We start from the raw sequence: 20,278 nt of genomic DNA, 5'->3' as shown, positions 1-20,278 counted from the left end.
CTTGATTCGATCACAATTCCCAAAGTAGAGGGAAATGTTGATAGTTTACACTAACGGGGCCAACTGTAGTAAAGTTGAGTGAATTTCAATCTCGTGCGTCTCTTTTCGCGGGTTGGAATTTCTTCTGCGCGGCAGTCCTGGTGGAGCTTTGCGTGTGCACACAACTTAGAGGGAACATTGGTTGATTTGATGTGTAATCCTCTAATATGGATAAATATGGTTAGGGAACTCGCCTGTCTCCCTCTGCTAGAAACACCAGTGTTATTTGGGGCCTCTAGATGTATGSCATACACATGCTATCCAGACTCTGAAATTGATTCCCTAATTGTTTAGTGTTGTCTGTAAACTTTTTGTCTTTGTAACCCGGATGTGTGTTATTGGCAGAGGTAGCTAGCTAGAGGGCTGGTAGCCATCCCTTAGACTAGATGACTGGAATCCGAGCAGAACCTTTTCCATATGAGCAACTGTCTCATTCTCCCTTTCTCTGCTTCCCTACTTCCCTCCCTTAGTCCCTAGTTCAGTCACCTCTGTGCGTCTGCCCAACCCTGCACTCCTTTGTTAGCATCCGCTCTGTGTTCACTAGTGCCTGATGATGTTCTCAGCCCTATATGAAGCCTGTAGCGTTAGCATCGCTAGCTGAATTAAACATGAGTCATAAACAATGGTTGTCATTTAGTCAATGGCGTCAGACCCCGTTCCAGCAGGGAAAACCCTCAAACCCATGGACAGTTTTAATTAAACATTTGTATGTGCAGAGGAAATTAGGAAAGTTGAATTAAACGAGATTCTGGGATATTGGGAATGTAATGTTGCTTTTAACGTTTAGCCCACAGGCTTTTTATTGTATCATTTGTTTACGTCATTGTGAAAAACATGTCCTARTAAACCTACTGTATATGCTGTATGCATTTATAATAATGACCATGACACACTTTGACAACACAAGTCCAAATAATTTAGGCTTATTACACAATTTTGTATAGGCTATGTGTTTATGCCAAAGACGTTGACCTATGACACAACTCCTTTGACCTATGCCCCCTCCTATAGGCAACAGTAATGACCCGGAAGGAGATTGACCAGGAGTACCAGGGTCTGGTGAAGCGCTTGGAGCAACTGCTCTCCTCTATGCAGAAGAAGAAGCAGGAGGAGGAGGAGATGGAGAGGCTGCGGCGCATCGAGGAGGAGATGGCGCAGGAGAGGAGGCGAAGGGAGGAGGAGGACCAGCGACGCCAGAAGGAGGAAGACGATAGAAGGATGTAAGTGGAGGGGAGGGACGGGTGAATGATGGTGGTATCAGGGGTACAAACGAGAACATGAATGGGCTGATAGTACTGGGGTAGGCAATTTAAGTAGTGGATGGCTTCACTGTGCAGGCTTTGGGTTCTAGTGTGTTAGTGCTGGGCTGGAACAAAAGCCTGCAGCCCTCCATGATTGGAGTTGTCCACGCTTGCACTGTTTTAGTTGAAGTCATTGACATGAATATCAATTTTAAAGAAACCCCCAACAGGATATGTCCGGAGTTGATGTTCAGAGATTGAGCTTATACATTATTCATGGTTTGATCGTGTCATTGAGTACATCTGTGATTTTGAAGTTACATGGCGTTTTGCCATTTAAAGGCATTAACCACCTCTGTCCTCTTGTCATCCCTGTCCCCTCATTAGGAAATCGGAGATGGAGCATAAGAGGAAGCAGGAAGAAGAGGAAAGGAAGAGGAGGGAGGAAGAGGAGAGGATAATGCAGGTTTGTGACCCCACTGAAGTGCAAAAGGAGAGATTTTTTTAATTTTTTTATTATTATTATGTACATTTAAGTCATTTTGTAACCTTTTATTGTAACCTTTATTTAACTAGGCAAGTCAGTTAAGAACAAATTCTTATTTACAACGATGGCCTACACCGACCAAACCCGGATGGCCAATTGTGCTCCGCCCTATGGGACTCCCAATCACGGCCGGTGCACTGGTTTCGAACCAGACTGTGCCTGCGCCACTCGGGAGTTACTGACCCTTCCTTTCCCACTAGAGAGACCCTAACATTGGTCCACTTCCTCAGACATTGACCTTAAATTTCTGATAGTCTCCAATGACTTTCTATGGAGCAGTAATGGACTGATTTCTTACCTGTCGTGTTTGTTGTACTAAGACCGAGGTCGTGGCATTGGTCAGATTTCCCAGTGGGCAATCCCTTTCTTGTGATGGATCACTCCTGCTGAGTTTCTCCTTCCCCTTGCCTTCCCAGAACCACCCTCCTCCCTCCCACTGGGCCTGTCCTCCACTTCCCTTGATGATCATGCCCTCAATTACCGTTTGCAGTTACCTCCTTTTTTCCCCTCTACCATTTCTTCCCATCCCCCTTCTGCCCTGTAATCCCATATGCATTTTCCAAATTTTCTCTTCCTCTGCCCTCTCTTCCCACCCTCATCCCCCTTTTCTTCTGTCCCTTATTACAATATGCTGTTATCGCTTTCTCTCCTCCTCTGCCCTCTATTCCCAGCCTCAGGCTCCCTTTCRCGCTCTCTTTTTTTTCTCTATCCCCCTCATTCCCACAATCTATTTCAGTCCTCAACCCTCCATCTCCATCAAACCTCTTCTTTCCTCATCCATCACTTATTTTCATCCATCTCTTCTTTTTCTTCACTACTGCTCTCCTTTATCCTGCCCTCTTATTTTGGTAGTCTTTCATCTCTAATCCCCTACTTCCTCTCTAGACAGTCTTCTTTCCCTGTTCTCCTCTCCTCTTCTCTCTGTAATCCGTACTTCCCTCTTCCCCCTCCATCCCATTCTCTTCCTCTCAACACACCAGTCCTCCTCTTTTCCATGCCCTCCTATTCTCCCCTACGATGGTCTATCCTGGCGGTTCACAACCGTTCACTGTCTCTAATCTACCCGGGCTGGAAGCCCAGGCCTGTCAAAGCACTCCTGCTACTGTAGGAGTACTAGAAGTACTGATGCTAGTTCATTTCATGGACTGCAAGCAGAGGCACCCATGTCTGCCCTCCCAAGCTCACCCCAGCACAGCATTGATATTCATAGATCTTCCACCCGTTGCTTTTAGTAGCACGATTCACATGCACAAAGTTGAGTTTCCGATGCGTCTTTAGCCTTGGCTCATCCTACTTCAAAGCCTTAGAATAGTGGAAATGCGCTTTTTTGGGGGGGGGGGGGCTCCCCTCAGAGCTTTGCTACTTTCACCTTGCCCTCAGTTTCCTCCTCTCCAACTTTCTTTGCTACCTTGTTTATCGCCCTCCAACTTCCTCACAAGGCCTAAAGTTCCCCCTGACCTTTAGAGTTCCCCCTGACCTTTAGAGTTCCCCCTGACCTTTAGAGTTCCCCCTGACCTTTAGAGTTCCCTCTGACCTTCCTCTCTGATTAGGCTGCCGTGTTGTTGTTGCAGTTGTCTGCTGGGTGCATGTCTGCATCGTCTAGGTGCGCAGTCACGGGGACAGACTCGATACCAGCTGCTTGAACCAGGTTGTATGTCTAATCAGGCCACACAGCAGGCCCTGTAATTGCCTAAGTTCTCCTGGCATTCAGGGCCAGTCAAGGTTCCATCGCTCCCCAGGACTAAGACAGTCTGACACAGCCCATGATCCTGCTCTAATCTCTGACTCCAAGAGGTGGCTGGCTTTCCCCCCCAAAAAGTGTGAGAATAAGAACATCCCAGTTGTGTTTACAGATTAAAAGTGGCGTGTAATGTCAATCATCATGAAAATGTCAATCTATGGCGTGTAAAATGTTTGAATCTTACCAAGTTTCTGCTATTGACTGTCTGAAAGTTACTGTCTAGTGATAAAGATCATCTATTCTTTCTCTGCTGTACTGATGTTTCACATCGATAACAGCTTCCTTAAATGAAGCGCATATAAATMAACCACTCATGATTAGAGGTCGACCGATTAATTTGGGCCGATTTCATGTTTTCATAACAATCGGAAATCGGTAATGAAATGTAAAAAAAAAAAATTATACATCTTTATTTAACTAGGCAGGTCAGTTAAGAACACATTCTTATTTTCAATGAAGGCCTAGGAACGGTMGGTTAACTGCCTTGTTCAGGGGCAGAACAACAGATTTTTACCTTGTCAGCTTGGGGATTCGTTTTTGCAACCTTTCGGTTACTAGTCCAACGCTCTAACCACCTGCCTTACATTGCACTCCACGAGGAGCCTGCATGGCAGGCTGACTACCTGTTACGCGAGGGCAGCAAGAAGCCAAGGTAAGTTGCTAGCTAGCATTAAACTTATCTTATAAAAAAAAAATCTTAACATAATCACTAGTTAACTACACATGGTTGATATTACTAGTTTATCTAGAGTGTCCTGCGTTGCATATAATCGATGCGGTGATTTCTCATCGAATCACAGCCTACTTCGCCAAACGGGTGATGATTTAGCACTGTCGTTGCACCAAACCTAACCATAAACATCAATGCCTTTCTTTAAAATCAATACACAAGTATATATTTTTTAACCTGCATATTTAGTTAATATTGCCTGCTAACATGAATTTCTTATAATTAGGGAAATTGTGTCACTTCTCTTGCGTTCCGTGCAAGCAGAGTATATGCAGCCGTTTGGGCCGCCTGGCTTGTTGCGAACTGTGTGAAGTCCATTTATTCCTAACAAAGACCGTAATTAATTTGCCAGAATTGTACATAATTATGACAACATTGAAGGTTGTACAATGTAACAGCAATATTTAGACTTAGGGATGCCACCCGTTAGATAAAATAKGGAACGGTTCRGTATTTCACTGAAAAAATAAACATTTTGTTTTCGAAATGATAGTTTCCAGATTCAACCATATCAATGACCAAAGGCTCGTATTTCTGTGTGTTATTATGTTATAATTAAGTCTATGATTTGATATTTGATAGAGCAGTCTGACTGAGCAATGGTAGGCAGCAGCAGGCTCGTAATCATTCATTCAACAGCACTTTTGTGTGTTTGCCAGCAGCTCTTCGCAATGCTTTTTATGACTTCAAGCCTATCAACTCCCGAGATTAGGCTGGTGTAACCGATGTGAAATGGCTAGCTAGTTAGCAGGGTGCGCGCTAATAGCGTTTCAATCGGTGACATCACTCGCTCTGAGACATGGAGTAGTTGTTCCCCTTGCTCTGCAAGGGCCGCGGCTTTTGTGGAGCGATGGGTAACGATGCTTCGAGGGTGGCTGTTGACGATGTGTTCCTGGTTCGAGCCCAGGTAGGGGCGAGGAGAGGGACGGAAGCTATACTGTTACACTGGCAATACTAAAGTGCCTATAAGAACATCCAATAGTCAAAGGTATATGAAATACAAATGGTATAGAGAGAAATAGTCCTATAATTCCTATAATAACTACAACCTAAAACTTCTTACCTGGGAATATTGAAGACTCATGTTAAAAGGAACCACCAGCTTTCATATGTTCTGAGCAAGGAGCTTACACGTTAGCTTTTTTACATGGCACATATTGCACTTTTACTTTCTTCTCCAACACTTCTCCAAAAAGTGTTCATTCAGTATTGTTGTAGTTGTCATTATTACAAATAGATTTTTTTAAATCGGCCGATTAATCGGTATCGGCTTTTTTTGGTCCTCCAATAATTGGTATCGGTATCAGRGTTGAAAAATCATAATCGGTCGACCTGTACTCATGATGCAATGGCGGTGTTGAGAATAATGATGATGGTGCCGACAATGTGTGCATTCAGGCGGAGATGGACATCCAGATAGCGTTGGAGCGAGAGGAGGACGCCCAGCGGTCAGCCGTGTTGGAGCAGGAGAAGAGGGATAGAGAGCTGGCCATGAGGATCGCCCAGAGTGAAGCCGAACTCATCACCGACGAGGCCCTGATGGACCTCAGCCTGCGCAGGTACACACGGATACAAACAAACACACAAACACACACACTGTGCTGTATATTGTTATTCATATATTGTAGTGTCTCAGTACAAGAGCCCTAGATTAGGTTTTTGCAGGACGTACCCAAGATGAGTACGTGGATAAGGTTGTTGTTTAACCCAGAAAATGTTGTAATAAGAGCTCAAGGGAGCTTCTGCGGTAGGATTTGGTAAGGATTCAACAAGCCAAATAAAAATAGGTGTTGTGTTTCATCTAGGTCCGACAGGAGACCACTACCTGTCCACTGCATGCATAACCTATTTTTTTTCTCATTTTGTTCTCCCCTCTCTCAGAAATGGGTCTTTCTCAGGTCMCTATCCAGACACAGTGAGATCCATGTAAGACATTAGCCATTAGTTTAGCCTCCTGCTTCCAGTAACCTAACACAACCCATTAATCGCACTCCCCCGCATGCTTTAATCTCAACCTCAAATCTAATCTTTCATCAATTTATATCCAGGATTATACCAGCCCATGCAAAGCCATCATAAACAATACGCAAATTCTCTAACTCTTCACGTTGGATCGAACCAAATAACACCACATTCCAGTCACGAATCAATCCGTCGTTGTGGTCCCGGCCCGGGGCATGAATCAACAATGCCTCGGGAGCTAACCAGGTCTAACCAGGTCGCCAGGTGCACGGTGTTTCCTCCGACACATTGGTGCGGCTGGCTTCCGGGTTGGATGCGCGCTGTGTTAAGCAGTGCGGCTTGGTTGGGTTGTGTTTCGGAGGACGCATGGCTTTCGACCTTCGTCTCTCCCGAGACCGTACGGGAGTTGTAGCAATGAGACAAGATAGTAACTACTAACAATTGGATACCACGAAATTGGGGAGAAAAGGGGGTAAAATTCAACAACAAAAAAAATAAAGAAACAGTGCCAAGAGATAAGCACGTCTGTTACTAGCCCAAGGCAAACAGACAACCGTTGCGTGACAAATCTAAATATGCCGATCTGCTTTTGATCGGTTTCTGCTGATTCTTCTGAGTTGCAACAATCATATGCTCATATATCCTAATCATCATATCCTCTGTTTGCAGTGCTGATGGACTTCAAAACCTCAAAGCAATCACAATGTATGTTCTCTGGGACTTTTTTATACATTGTATTTGTTCTTATAAAGCATATTGATATGGCAAACATTGATATTTCATTCCTATTGTGCAAAGCTATCAGATCTAATACAACTATTTGGTTAAACACACAAAAGCCCCTCCCCCTCTTTAAACCGATCTACTACTCAGTGGGGATATACTGTAGAATTAACGTTCGTGGTAGGCCTAATTAGCTAACTACTTAGGACTCACACTTAACCACTCCAGTAAGGATATCAGTAGCTACTACCGTCAAACAAATGGATGAGTTTAGCCATGGTTAGTTACAGTTGGAATAGAGTAGTACTGTATTTGGTGTGCTGACACTTGCCCTACCTGTTCACTCATCAGACGCGATTACTTCTTCATGACTTGTCACTGAGGGATACATTTAAGCAGCTTCCAATTTTCACAGCTGTCAACACGTCCCAAGTGTCACAACAGTGTGTGACTGTCACAACACACGCTGACATCAACGCATCAGATGGCTGCACACACAGTTCATAGTGGAAGCCACCCTGATCTCTGTGACCAATGGGAAATACTAATGATATATGGCTATGTATGAATCAGAGACATTGATGTATTATTCTGTTATAGTAATTTATGTGTGCTGGTATTAATGTGTTTATAGGGAGGAAATGGCGCTGGAAATGTCACAACTTCTGGCTTGGTGGGTAATGGAGAGAAATAGTTTTTTCTCGGATCAATGATCACCTGAAATTGATTAATCAAATTAATCATTCCCGAAAAATTCAAATTCATTATTAAAATTGTTTACAATCCTAGTGCGCAAAGGGAAATTAAGAGATTTTACCAAGGATGTTATCTTGTTGATCAGTTTATTGAATCTTGAAATTAGACATGTCTGTATGCGTGTGTGTATTTTGGGATGAAATCTGATTGTGTGCCAGCAGTGGCATTGACCACAACTATTGCACTTTGAACACAACTAACTTCCTTAAAACTGGTTTAAGAAAGTTACTACTGCAGAAGTTACTGCAAACAACAAACACAGTTTTTTCCCCTTGGACATCAATGTACTTGCGACAAAGGAGCACAATATGTACTGCAATTGTTTTTTACCATGACGGTAAAAAAGCTGCTCAGATCGGCAACAATAACGGTGGTGGGATTCCATAGTAAGGGGAATTGCATGCTATCTATAATAAGCGCTCTTTGTTAGAGCTAGTTGGCCAACGCACTTTCAAGTCACCGTGTCTAAACTCAATCCCTGTTACCCCCGGGAGCACTTTGAGGGGGTGACATGGCGACTATCCAGCGCTCAGCCCCAAAGGTCAGGTGAGCTGTTACCACCACACACAACATAGTCTCTCCCTGACATTCTTCTGTCACTCCGGTATCTGCCCAGGCTGGCCCTCCTCTTACAGGGAGGCTTAACGTCCGAAGATTGGATTAGCACTAGAAGACCCAAGGATTCCTCTACAGCGGCCCAAAGCCTTGACCCTGCCACACAGACTCCCATACAGACCTGGAGGGCCACCCGTAAATAGGGGCCAAATCCTGCCTGTTGGGTTGTTAATTCGAGATCTCAGAAGCATGCTGCGGGAGGCGGGTAAAGAGCTGCAGACTGTGCTTACCGAAGCCCAGGAACACATTGACTAAGGTTAGGTGGGGTGGGGACTAGGTTATAGGGTAAAATGGTCACACTAAATGGCCACACATGTGCAGTGGGAGTGTAATTGCCTGTGGGATGTCGGAGAGCAGTGACGAAGTCAGACACAGATTTTRCCCTTTTTGCCCCACTTAGCACTTGATTCTTTTCTGATTGTTACCAGTATTTTAGTTTTTGAAAATGACCACCGCATCACTATGGTGGCGCCGATCCGAGCGGGGATTCCGAGACGTCCCACTGCTCTGACTTTTGAAAATTGATCATTTTCTTCTCTCCCTTCCTTGCGGGGAATGCAGGGGTCCACAGGTGCAGGCACTCAAAGCCGCCGGCGTGAGGAAGTACGACCTGAGCAAGTGGAAGTACGCCGAGCTGCGGGATGTCATCAACACCTCGTGCGGTAAGACTTTTCCCCAACCATGGAAACCTGGGCAAGGTGGCGAGCTCTCGGGGAGATTCATGATCCAGCTCTGTGCACCTCCATCACTCACGCAATCATTAATTCAGCCCCAATGTTAATAATTGAAAATCTGTCCAGTAACGCAATCTCTTCAAAGGTATAGCAAATGGGTTTTCGCCCCGCTCTAGACTTTCCTGCCTAGGCGTGATTTCCCCTGTAATTTTCACAGATAGCTAAAGTGGGAGGTCATTTTGAGGAAATTGCAACCGGGCTGAAATTGATAGAGGAATTCTATTTGGGTGAGGGTGTAAGATTAAGAGCCGACAGGAGTGTACATGCAGCTGCTATGTTGATGAGGGTACAGCATTGTGGCAGAGTGGGAAATTATTACCATTTAAGGTGAATTTGTGTTTTTCCCTCTGTAGCCGTTTCAATATAAAAACGTGGAGGAAAGTCTTACCGCCTCAGTCTGATTCGACATGTGTGAATAGGCGAGATGAATAGGCCAGCTGTCAGTTGGGGAGCGCTTCGTACCAACACTTCCCCTAAGAGCATGCTGTGTATCAACCAATGGCAAGCACAGCACAAACACCTCAGATGATGGGAAATAGGGTCTAAGCTACAATATATGTGAGAAATTGACATTAAAGGGAAAAAAGTGACAATGTGTATTTAAAAGAACTTGACAATGTTTATTCAAATAAATTATAAAATAGTTTGACAGCCCTGTTTTTAGGCTTTTAAATGATATAAAATTCAACCGTGTATTTTTTCCAGTGATGAAGACATGGCTGTCTCATGGTAGGGTGGGGGTATGCAAAATGGGTCAACTTTGAGCACCTCTATCTCCTAAATGTTTTGTCATTCAGTTCCAAAAAGTTACTTTCTGACCACTTCTGCTATTGGCAAATACACTACATGACCAAAAGTATGTGGACACCTGCTCGTCAAACATCTCAGTCCAAAATCATGGGCATTAGTATGGAGTTGGTCCCCCCTTTGCTGCTATAACAACCTCCACTCTTCTGGGATGGCTTTCCACTTGATGTCGGAACATTGCTGCAGGGATTTGCTTCCATTCAGCCACAAGCATTAGTGAGGTTGGGCACTGATGTTGAGCGATTAGGCCTGGCTCGCGGTCTGCGTTCCAATTCATCCCAAAGGGGTTCGATGCGGTTGAGGTCAGGGCTCTGTGCAGGCCAGTCAAGTTCTTCCACACCTATTTAAACAAAACATTTCTGTATGGACCTCGCTTTGTGCACGGGGGCATTGTCATGCTGAAACAGGAAAGGGGCATCCCCAAACTGCTGGAAGCACAGAATCGTCTAGAATGTAGTTTTAAGAATTCTCTTAACTGGAACTAAGGGGCCTAGCCCGAACCATGAAAAACAGCCCCAGACCACCCCCACCAAACTTATGTGGCCTACCACTTCGCGGCTGAGCTGTTGTTGCTCCTAGATGTTTCCACTTCACAATAACAGCACTAACAGTTGACCGGGGCAGCTCTAGCAGGGCAGAAATTTGACGAAACTGTGTTGTTGGAAAGGTGTCATCCATTGACGGTGCAATAGATTGCATGGCTGTGTGCTCGAATGTATACACCTGTCAGCAAAGGGTGTGGATGTGAAATAGTAAAATCCACTAATTTAAAGGGGTGTTCACATAATTTTGTGTGTATAGTGTTTAGTTCAAATCAAATGGAATCACCCTAATGCATTAATTGTGGCGGAAATGTAAATTGGGAGGGTTGCGACAACTTTGTTACATTCTCCATGGCCCTTTTGAATTATTTACACCCATCCTGTTGCCACTTTCTCTCCTTACATTTTGCTGTGAGGAAACTGAACTGTGACCTGTTTTCACAACCCCCAATTTTTATGTGTTCATTGTTTCCTGACAGGTGAAGATTAGAACTTGAATATTATCTTGAAGAGTGGGCGATTCTACTACAGCGGAAGCAGAAACTATTTCGGGTATCTCAGATTGTTTTGTCAATTCTCACATAAAAACTTAATTGGGAGGAAGGATGTTTGACATGATTTTTACAGTTGTATCACACATTTTTGGGGGGGAAATCAAGTGGCCATTTTAGGCCTTTAAGACCCTATGAGTTGTGAACTGTACATTATAATCCTTATAGTTTGCTTTAATATATGGAGTGTCTAGATTCTGAAATAAAATAATTCACATTAATTTATTCATCAATACAAATATTAATGTGAATATCTCAAAACTACAATTTTTTTTAATGTTGCTTATTTTTATGGAACAATATACTCTTCAAACACATAACATTTCCAGAGTGGGCTCTCTGGTACTTTTAATGATATTACCCATTTTATACATAGAAATTGACATTATAGGTCAATTAACCAATCACAGCCCTCCTTTAGGATTGCACATTCAGCAAGTCACCGGTAGAGGGAGTTCCGTTTGAATCCATTTACCGTTCACTGTGTTGGTGGTGTTCATAAAATGTATCATAACTTCATAATTATCAGAGAGCTCACTCTGGAAATGTTATGTACTTGTAGAGTACTGTACATTGTTCCAAAAAATMTCTTAAAACCAGTGTTAGAAAAAGTACTGAATTGTCATACTTGACAGTAAAGCAAGGCAGTTAACCCACTGTTCCCCGGGCGCTGAAGACGTGGATGTTGATTAAGGCCACCCTCCGCACCTCTCTGATTCAGAAGGGTTGGGTTAAATGCGGAAGACACATTTCAGTTGAATGCATTCAGTTGTACAACTAACTAGGTATCCCCCTTTCCCTTACCCTAGAAAATGACTGAAGTGAAAGTCACCCAGTAAAAGTCTAAAATATAATTTTTTTAAGTACTCAATGTCATACTTGAGTAAAAGTAAATACTATACATCAAATATATTATATTAAGCAAACCAGATACCACAATTATTATTTTTTATTCATGGGCAGACCGGGGCACACTCCTACACTGACATAATTGATAGGTGCGTGAATTGGACCATATTGCTGTTCTGCCTGAGCATTCGACATGAAATTACTTTTGGGTGTCAGGGAAAATGTATGTGAGTATATTTTCTTTAGCAATGTAGTAAAGTACAGATAACCCCAAAAACTACTTAGGTACTACTTCAAGGTATTTTTACTTAAGTACTTTACACAACTGCTTAAATTTAATATATTCAAAAAGGGTTGTTTATTTCAGAATCTAAACATACTCCATATATTAAAGCACACTATAAGGATTATAATGACAATAAGATGTTCTCTGTATCATGTACGGTTCACTGATCAGTCTTACAGGAGGCATGTATAGGTCTAAAATGGCCAATTTCATGATTTTCTCAAAAATGGTTTGTGATACAAATGTAAGAATTTCCAGAATAATTTGAGATACCAATAATATTTTAGGCTCCCTCTCGCGTGGAATCGCCCTAATATTATCTGTACCAAACGTTTTTTTAACAGAAATTACATTAATGGAGGCCAGTGGAGGCTGGTGACTTGAAAAAATTTAGTAGGATGGGAGACCCACAGTATAGGCGCGTAACACACAGAGACGACAAAGTGTTGTTTAAAAAATCGTCAAAGACTAATTCTTTTAACCGAACACCATGCCCAAACCGGACGCGCGTGTGCCAACGTGCACAAATTGATTTTGTCCCCCCAGACTAAGCGCGATCACGACACGCAGGTTGAAATATCAAAACAAACTCTGAACCAATTATATTAATTTGGGGACAGGTCGAAAAGCATTAAACATTTATGGCAATTTAGCTAGCAACTGCAAGCTAGCTAGCTAAATTGCCATAAATGTTTAATGCTTGCTGTTGCTAGCTAATTTGTCCTGGGATATGAACGTTGTTGTTATTTTACCTGAAATGCACAAGTTCCTCTACTCTGACAATTAATCCACGCATYAAATGGTCAACCACATCGTTTCTAGTAATTTCTCCTCCTTCCAGGCTTTTTCTTCTTTGGACATTATATGGCGATTGGCATCTAACTTTCATAATAAGGTGTATTACCATGACRGACCTCAGTTCATCTTTCAATCACCCACGTGGGTATAACCAATGAGGAGATGGCATGTGGGTATATGCTTCTATAAACCAATTAGGAGATGGGAGAGCAGGACTTGCACCGCGTTCAGCGTCACAAATAGACCTGACTTCTATTTTAGCGCTTGGCAACGCAGACGCTCATTGGCGCTCGCGAGCAGTGTGGGTGCAATGATTGAATAACATGTATGTGTACATTTATTTTGCTACGCYAGCGGTGTGGTCAGCAWMTAAAGCATTTAATAAAGTTGTTTATAGTACAATATTATGAGGAATGAGAGGGCTACTTACAGTGTCGGAAAGGGATCACGGCAGTGATTGAATGAGGGTATGAGGCATGAGTTGGTGTTCAGAGGCTTGACCAGTGCAGGACAGGATTTGACCGGGAAGACAAAAAACAATAACACAACACACTAGACTTAGACAAAAGAGCTAAGAATGAGTTGGTCCAGGCAAGGAGTAAAATCATTGATGTAATAATGTGTTTGTGTATGTGATTGACTCTACATACAGTAGTAAGATACATTTTATATTTGTYCACATTCAATGTGCCAGTGGATGAGCAGGCACATGAGACGTGGCTTCAGTTCATGTCAGGAGAAAGTTGACAATGGTAGTGGAGTGGAGTAGTCATCACCTCTTAATCAGGGAACAGGAGGGGACTTAGCTGTAAATATAAATAGCAGATACATTCCATAATAGCTGCGCCATCCTAGGTTTGGACAACGAGTTTCTCAATGAAGTTAAACTCAGACATCTCAAAATTCATAAAGTCAAACACAGATTGCACATCTAGCCCACTTGACACATCAAAGTAGCCCAAGAAACGTTCCTGAATAAAGCCCTAATCCACATACCTGACGATACCTGACGATACCTGACGATACCTGACGATACCTGACGATACCTGACGATACCTGACGATACCTGACGATACCTGACGATACCTGACGATAACTGACAATAACTGACAATAACTGACAATAACTGACAACTGCAAGCAGACTGGTTGCACCATAGGTCCCAGAGTGGGGGAGCAATTTTAACCCCATGGGGCCTGGAAAACTAGGAAAARTCTGGACCCTGTAAGGTATGACAGGGATTAATCAGTTGTAAAAAGGTTTTATATGGGCTATGTGGGACCAGTTTTTACTAATCAGGTCACATGGGGAGGATTAAAACCCTGTAAAAACTGCATCTACCTTATACAGTATTTGTTTATATAAATTATATTTAGATTAGGAGGTGGATTTCCTCTATCCAGACACATAGACAACAACTGATAGACAATATAACTCAGAGCTTGCTTTATGCATGTTTGCATCATGCAGGCCTATGCAACTGTAGGCCTTATAAAACATTTTAATAGTTTTTTTAAACTATTATGTTGATTGATTAATTCCAGTTAATAATTTTGGATAAAAAATGTATCGGCAGCCTAGCCAGCCCAATTTTGAAAATGAACTACATTAGATCACATTCACATTTCAGCATAGGCTGTATGCASCTGCTCTRATTAGTAGTCTACAGTTCAGCAAGTAAAGCATCGTAACGTGCAATTACCTCTGKAAGCTCCTTSTAGTTTCCCTTGTTGGCGGAACTTTCCCTCTCATCGTGTCCTCTAAAAGCACATGCTTGCATGCCCAACAGTGGTGTTGATAAGCCGCTTGAGAAACATCCCTGCATCTTCTTACTTTCTCGTTGTATTGCGCGATTTGAATACCCAGACCTTTGTCTTAATCGATGCAGCTTTTTCCCAGAAGCATGAATCTGATGTGGTCATTTATATGCTTCCCGCTTTTGTTTTYCCATTTAGCTGAATGATCGATGTTCTTCAGGTCACTGTACCCACCTTTCGACCAAGGCTCCGACTTTCCAAAAAGCAGGSAAGGCCAGCGATACAGGCGGCTTGATGAAAGGCTCCTCGTTAACCAGCTATACGTTTGATACCAGTTGGTATTGAACGCCCTCACCTTTTCATCATTCTTCATGAAACTGATCTCAGGCAGAGGTCGACCCTCGGCCTACAAGCCTCCTAGGTTTTGTATTGAAGTCAATGTAGCCAGAGGAAGGACGGAAGCTAGCTACACCACAGTGCTGTTGAAGTTATTGTAGACCTTTATTGCAAAACAGTGTATTTTAATCAATTATTTGGTGACATATTAATATATTTAGTTTTATGTTTCACAATAAATAAAATAAATAAAAAATGAAATTTCACTTGAGGATGGTCCTCCCCTTCCTCCTCTGAATAGCCTCCACTGATGGAGGCATAAAAGATAATAAAGACCTACTCTCATAACCTTAAAGGATGAGTAAGTTACAGTATTTCAGAAGCTAGCAGATTCATTACTTACCAGCAACAGCTGCAAATCCCAATAAAACTACATGATGTTTTGAAGTTCACTTTCCTTGCTTTGTCTAACAAAACTATCATGAATCTAGCAAATAAGTTTTGTGGGTGCAGTATTTATTTCGTTCCATAGCACTAATGTTTGCTATCAAGTCTCTCACACTGGCTTTAGCTGGGGCTGCCCAGGCAAGTCTGGGGGGTTGCCTAGCAACACGTGCCTCGAAGGTAGMCAATGTCTAGATGGCACGTGAAATTCCCATGATTTGTGAAAATTTATGGCCCAAACAGCTAGCGCGACAGCTATCAGCTAATAGGGAGAAGTAACTAACAATACTACATTATGGCATTCATTAATCATAAAACTATTGACATATAATAGAAATTTGGCTACATATTTGGGAAAAAATATTTATGCTCATTCACTGTGGTTAAGTTCTGTTGATGTCATCCCTGTGTAGATYTTGAGCTGCTGGCGGCATGCAGGGAGGAGTTCCATCGCCGTCTAAAGGTCTACCACGCCTGGAAGGCCAAGAACAAGAAACGTGACACAGCCACGGAGCAGAGGGCCCCCAAATCTATCACAGACTACGGTGAGATACCCCATCCTGGGCTATTGTGCTACTGTAGGCTACCCTCCTCAACCCAGGATTGTGTTCAGACATMAATACGTTTTGTCTTAACCCCGCTATTACCATTTCCTGTGTCCATTGCAGACATGTTTTCAACAGTAACATCCTTTTTTCATCTGTTTTCTTTCTGTGACCATATTTGACCTTGAAAGTTGTGTTACAGGTAACTGACAAAATAAAGGAAACACCAACATAAAGTGTCTTAATAGGGCGTTGGGCACCACGAGCCAGAAAAGCTTCAATGCACCTTGACATTGAAGTGTCTGGAACTATATTGGACTGATGCGACACCATTCTTCCACGAGAAATTCCTTAATGTGGTGTTTTGTTGATGGTGGTGGAAAACYTTGTCTCCGGCACCACTCCAGAAACTCCCATAAGTGTTCAACTGGTTTGTGATCTGGTGACAGACGGCCATGGCATATGGTTTACATCGTTTTCATGCCCATCAAACGATTCAGCGACCATTCGTGCTCTACGGATGGAGGCATTGTCATCCTATGTGGGTATATCCATGATAGCCAAAATAATGGCCTGCCCAMCATTTTTATACATGACCCTAAGCATGATGGGATGTTAATTGCTTAATTTACTCAGGAACCACACCTGTGTGGAAGCACCTTCTTTCAATATACTTTGCATTCCTTATTTACTCAAGTCTTTACATTATTTTGGCAGTTACTTGTACGTCCACACAGAGTACCTAATTTGCTAGCAAGGTACTCATTTGCCCACTTGTCAATGTACTTTCCCAAAGGGAAAAAGTCTCACAATTGCATTCATGTCAGATTAACATGGAGGTCAAAAACCCAAGAAGAAGCAGCAATGCTTCAGTGAGACCCCGGTGGGTTACATGAGGTAAAAACAGTGGGGTTTGTCTTCACAGCTTCACCGTCTCTTCTCCTGATAATGATGGAGGAGGATTAATGTCCACTTTATAAATTGCCTTCCTGTTATTCCTGACATTCGATTAGTGTTCTTAAAAGCCTGGCCCCAAAACCTAGGTCCCATCTGCGTCAAAAGTATTTGTTCCAATTAGACTCAGCTGCCACAACGCATCATCGGGTTTAGCTGTGCGCTACCATGACCGCTTGCTCTATCCAGTCAAGCATGGTGTATTCAACTCAGACAACAGGGGCGGTTGGAAATCATGTTTAAAGAAAGTATTATTTACTTACATGAAAGCTACCCAGCTTTCAGCTACTCATTTGTTGATGTGAAAGCTTCTAAAAGGCATGTTGAACCCATTTTATATGCCTTTTGTTTGGCTGCAGTTCTCTCTTCTCTCGCTAATGGAAGCAGGTCTCGGCAAGTCTGCCATGTAAGAGGAGAGAAAGCAGCTTACRTGGCTTTTCACCCATAGCATTGTTTGTGTATTTTATGCCATCTTTGATGTCCCATATTTTCACAGTTTCATGTTTTTGCTTCCTTCCACCACCCTATGATTTAATCATTCAACTCAGTCATGTTCTAACACTTTGCAAATATATTGCTTCAAACACTGCTGTGTAAATACAGTATTGCTCCGCTTACAAAAAAAATAATTCTACATTTATTTGCCCCAGTAATCACACAATGTCATAGTAAAGCAGTATTGTGGCAGTAACAAGAACATCAAACCCGCCACACACAGCCCAACAGAACCCGGCTCCAGCCGTGGCCGCCCAGCAGCAGGAGATAGCCATGAACCGCCAGCAGCGCTACTTCCGCATCCCCTTCATCCATCCCAGTGACCAGTATAAGGACCCCCAGAACAAGAAGAAGGGCTGGTGGTACGCCCACTTTGACGGGCCCTGGATCGCCAGGCAGATGGAGCTACACCCAGACAAGCAGCCCATCCTACTGGTGGCAGGTGGGTCCCTCGGGCTAGATCAGCTTCATATGTTCTTTATATGTACATTYATGTGTTTGTAATATGAAACTCTGTGCTCTATGTCATAGTGCATGTTGTGAATGTGGTTATCCTATCCTAAAAAATTATCTCTATTCAATCATATGTTATCCTTTCCTGTGTGTGTATTAAATCCTGTGTTTGACTGTCAGTGTCCCTCCTCTCTCTCACTCTCCCCCCACACATCCTTAGGAAAAGATGACATGGAGATGTGTGAGCTAAGCTTGGAGGAGACGGGCCTGACCACGAAGAGGGGTGCTGAGATCCTCCCTCGGCAATTTGAGGAGATCTGGGAACGCTGCAACGGGAACATGTACCTGCGAAATGCCATRGAAAGCAGACAGGCCAGGCCCACGTACGCCACAGCCATGCTGCAGAACCTCCTCCAGTGAACCAGAGGAGCACCCATGTCCATGGGCTCAAAAGGAATACAGTAAATAAAGGGAAGAAAGCAGAAGCACTCCCTGTTATAGCAGTCTTTGAGGCTAACTGTTATCTCACTGAGGGCATTTAAACATTTTACTTAGATTTGTTGATTTCGGTCATTTATGTTGGTTTTGTTTCTTTGTTAGTTTGCTGTGAATATACATACCAATTTACATCTCGTCCTCAAGCAATGACCTCCGCTTGAATAACATTTTTACTACGAGGCCTTAACTATTTTATTGGTATTAATGAGAAGTTTCAGATTGGCCTTTCCTCAAGACAGTCTTAATTGTATATTCATGTTTAGCTGTTAAATATAATCTAAGCACTGTTAGAACTATTGTATTTGATTGAATAAATTGTTGCAAATATTTGGCTTTATGACTGGAGAGCTCTAGGAATAATTGATTTTGTCGACACATTTTCAGGATAATGCAGCTGCAATGTTCCTCTGTCCATAGGGCTGGTATTTCCATAATGCTGGGGCAGGTTGTATCCTTGATGTTGAATTTGTTGCTGTTATTTTTTTTTAAGAAAGCTTATTTTACATTTTGTATTTTCATGACAATGAAAGCGCACTAGCTCACATCTTTTAACAACGGACATTGCAGGACTTRTGCAATGATAGATGATTCATAGGAAGGCAGATGACATGATATATTTATCAAAAATAACATCTTGTTTATGACTTTGTCGAAGACTGTATTTTGAATGTCATCGTTAACCATACAGGAGGTTAATTAGAGCACAAACCTCTTTGGGGTGTAGTGAAAATATACACTTTCCGATAATGGCATAGTGAAAGAAATCGGAGTCACTGTATTTGTATTCCATAGTGACAGATTGTATTTTCATCTAATAACTCCTTTTTAAAAGAAATTGTAGAATTTGTAAACGTCTTTTCATAGAGGGAACTCCCAAGCGCTTTCTGTTCACCACTAATATAAAACACTAAAAACCGAATTGTCCAACTATTTTAATAACATTGTTGAAAGTTTAAGGTTTCTAGGTGTGATTTGTATTGGTCTTTAAATCTAGATTGCTTGACTTCTTTTGCCTATCCTTGATGTTCTGATATGAGTAATTCATCTCATTGTGGACCCCCAGCTATAATTTATTAACAATTTGATAATGAGTGATCTAATTGTTTGTATTCTTTTCTGTATATTAAAATTGTTTTGCGATTTCAGATTCAACTTCAATTGTATGCTGAGTATTGCACTGCAATATAGGAAATAAATGCGTTCAACCTTTTATCATTGTGTAGACTCTAGTTAATAGCAAGACTTTCCCATTAAGTCAGGTCTTCTATTAGTACCTCCCTAAACGGCTTAGACTAGCTAATTGATTACAGTATCTAACAAGATGACTGATTAAGAATGAATGATGAAAAAATTGTGGTCCTCATGTTGTATTACTGATCCAAATGAAACCATGAAGAGCAGTAAAAATAAAAACTTGACTTTGAATGGATCTTCTAATAATCATGAGAAAATAACAGAATCCGATGATCGAAAAACAATTGAAATGCATTGTGATTGTTAGCAATTCAATGAAATAACCAATTGATCCCCCAAAAAACTTTGTAGGAAAACACTTTATTTTTTACTATCAAATGTAAGAGTAAAAAAAATCTTTACACATCCTCCAAGTGTGTTTTGATCCTGTACTCAAAACACAAGTAATTGGTGGAAATGTATTGACCAATAGTATAGGACTGACTTTTTCTTCACACAGATGTATTGCTACATTTTTCACCTACTCAACACTAGGCTATAATCACATACAAGAGTATTGCTTCAAAACAAGACTGGAGTCAAAGTTCACATTCATTTTCTTTTTTGGGATACTGAACACAAGTTAGAATAACATTGAAACAACAATCTCATCTATGGTCATGATACCACCATGTGTATCAA

The 20,278-nt window shown here is 42.1% G+C and overlaps 1 protein-coding gene across 5 annotated transcripts in view; it reads left to right on the top strand.

Annotated features, from left to right (window-relative positions):
- Window positions 1-19,613, top strand: part of LOC112068102 (unconventional myosin-VI) — a 78,981-nt gene extending 59,368 nt beyond the window's left edge. The window contains exons 26-35 of one of the 5 annotated variants that reach the window (XM_024135134.1): window positions 1,051-1,259; window positions 1,668-1,746; window positions 5,697-5,857; window positions 6,180-6,224; window positions 6,930-6,965; window positions 7,618-7,656; window positions 8,916-9,016; window positions 15,872-16,003; window positions 17,676-17,894; window positions 18,126-19,613. In XM_024135134.1, coding sequence (XP_023990902.1) covers window positions 1,051-1,259; window positions 1,668-1,746; window positions 5,697-5,857; window positions 6,180-6,224; window positions 6,930-6,965; window positions 7,618-7,656; window positions 8,916-9,016; window positions 15,872-16,003; window positions 17,676-17,894; window positions 18,126-18,325 — 1,221 coding nt within the window. In that variant the 3' untranslated portion in view covers window positions 18,326-19,613. The remainder of the gene's footprint in view (window positions 1-1,050; window positions 1,260-1,667; window positions 1,747-5,696; window positions 5,858-6,179; window positions 6,225-6,929; window positions 6,966-7,617; window positions 7,657-8,915; window positions 9,017-15,871; window positions 16,004-17,675; window positions 17,895-18,125) is intronic. The other 4 variants (XM_024135135.1, XM_024135136.1, XM_024135137.1 and 1 more) reach the window with 4 other exon arrangements.
- Window positions 19,614-20,278: the final 665 nt, after the last annotated feature.

The sequence above is a fragment of the Salvelinus sp. IW2-2015 genome, unplaced genomic scaffold (genome assembly GCF_002910315.2).
Source record: "Salvelinus sp. IW2-2015 unplaced genomic scaffold, ASM291031v2 Un_scaffold83, whole genome shotgun sequence".
NCBI lineage: Eukaryota > Metazoa > Chordata > Actinopteri > Salmoniformes > Salmonidae > Salvelinus > Salvelinus sp. IW2-2015.
The sequence above is the reverse complement of the archived record's forward strand: the minus strand, read 5'-3'. Positions and strand labels throughout refer to the sequence as shown.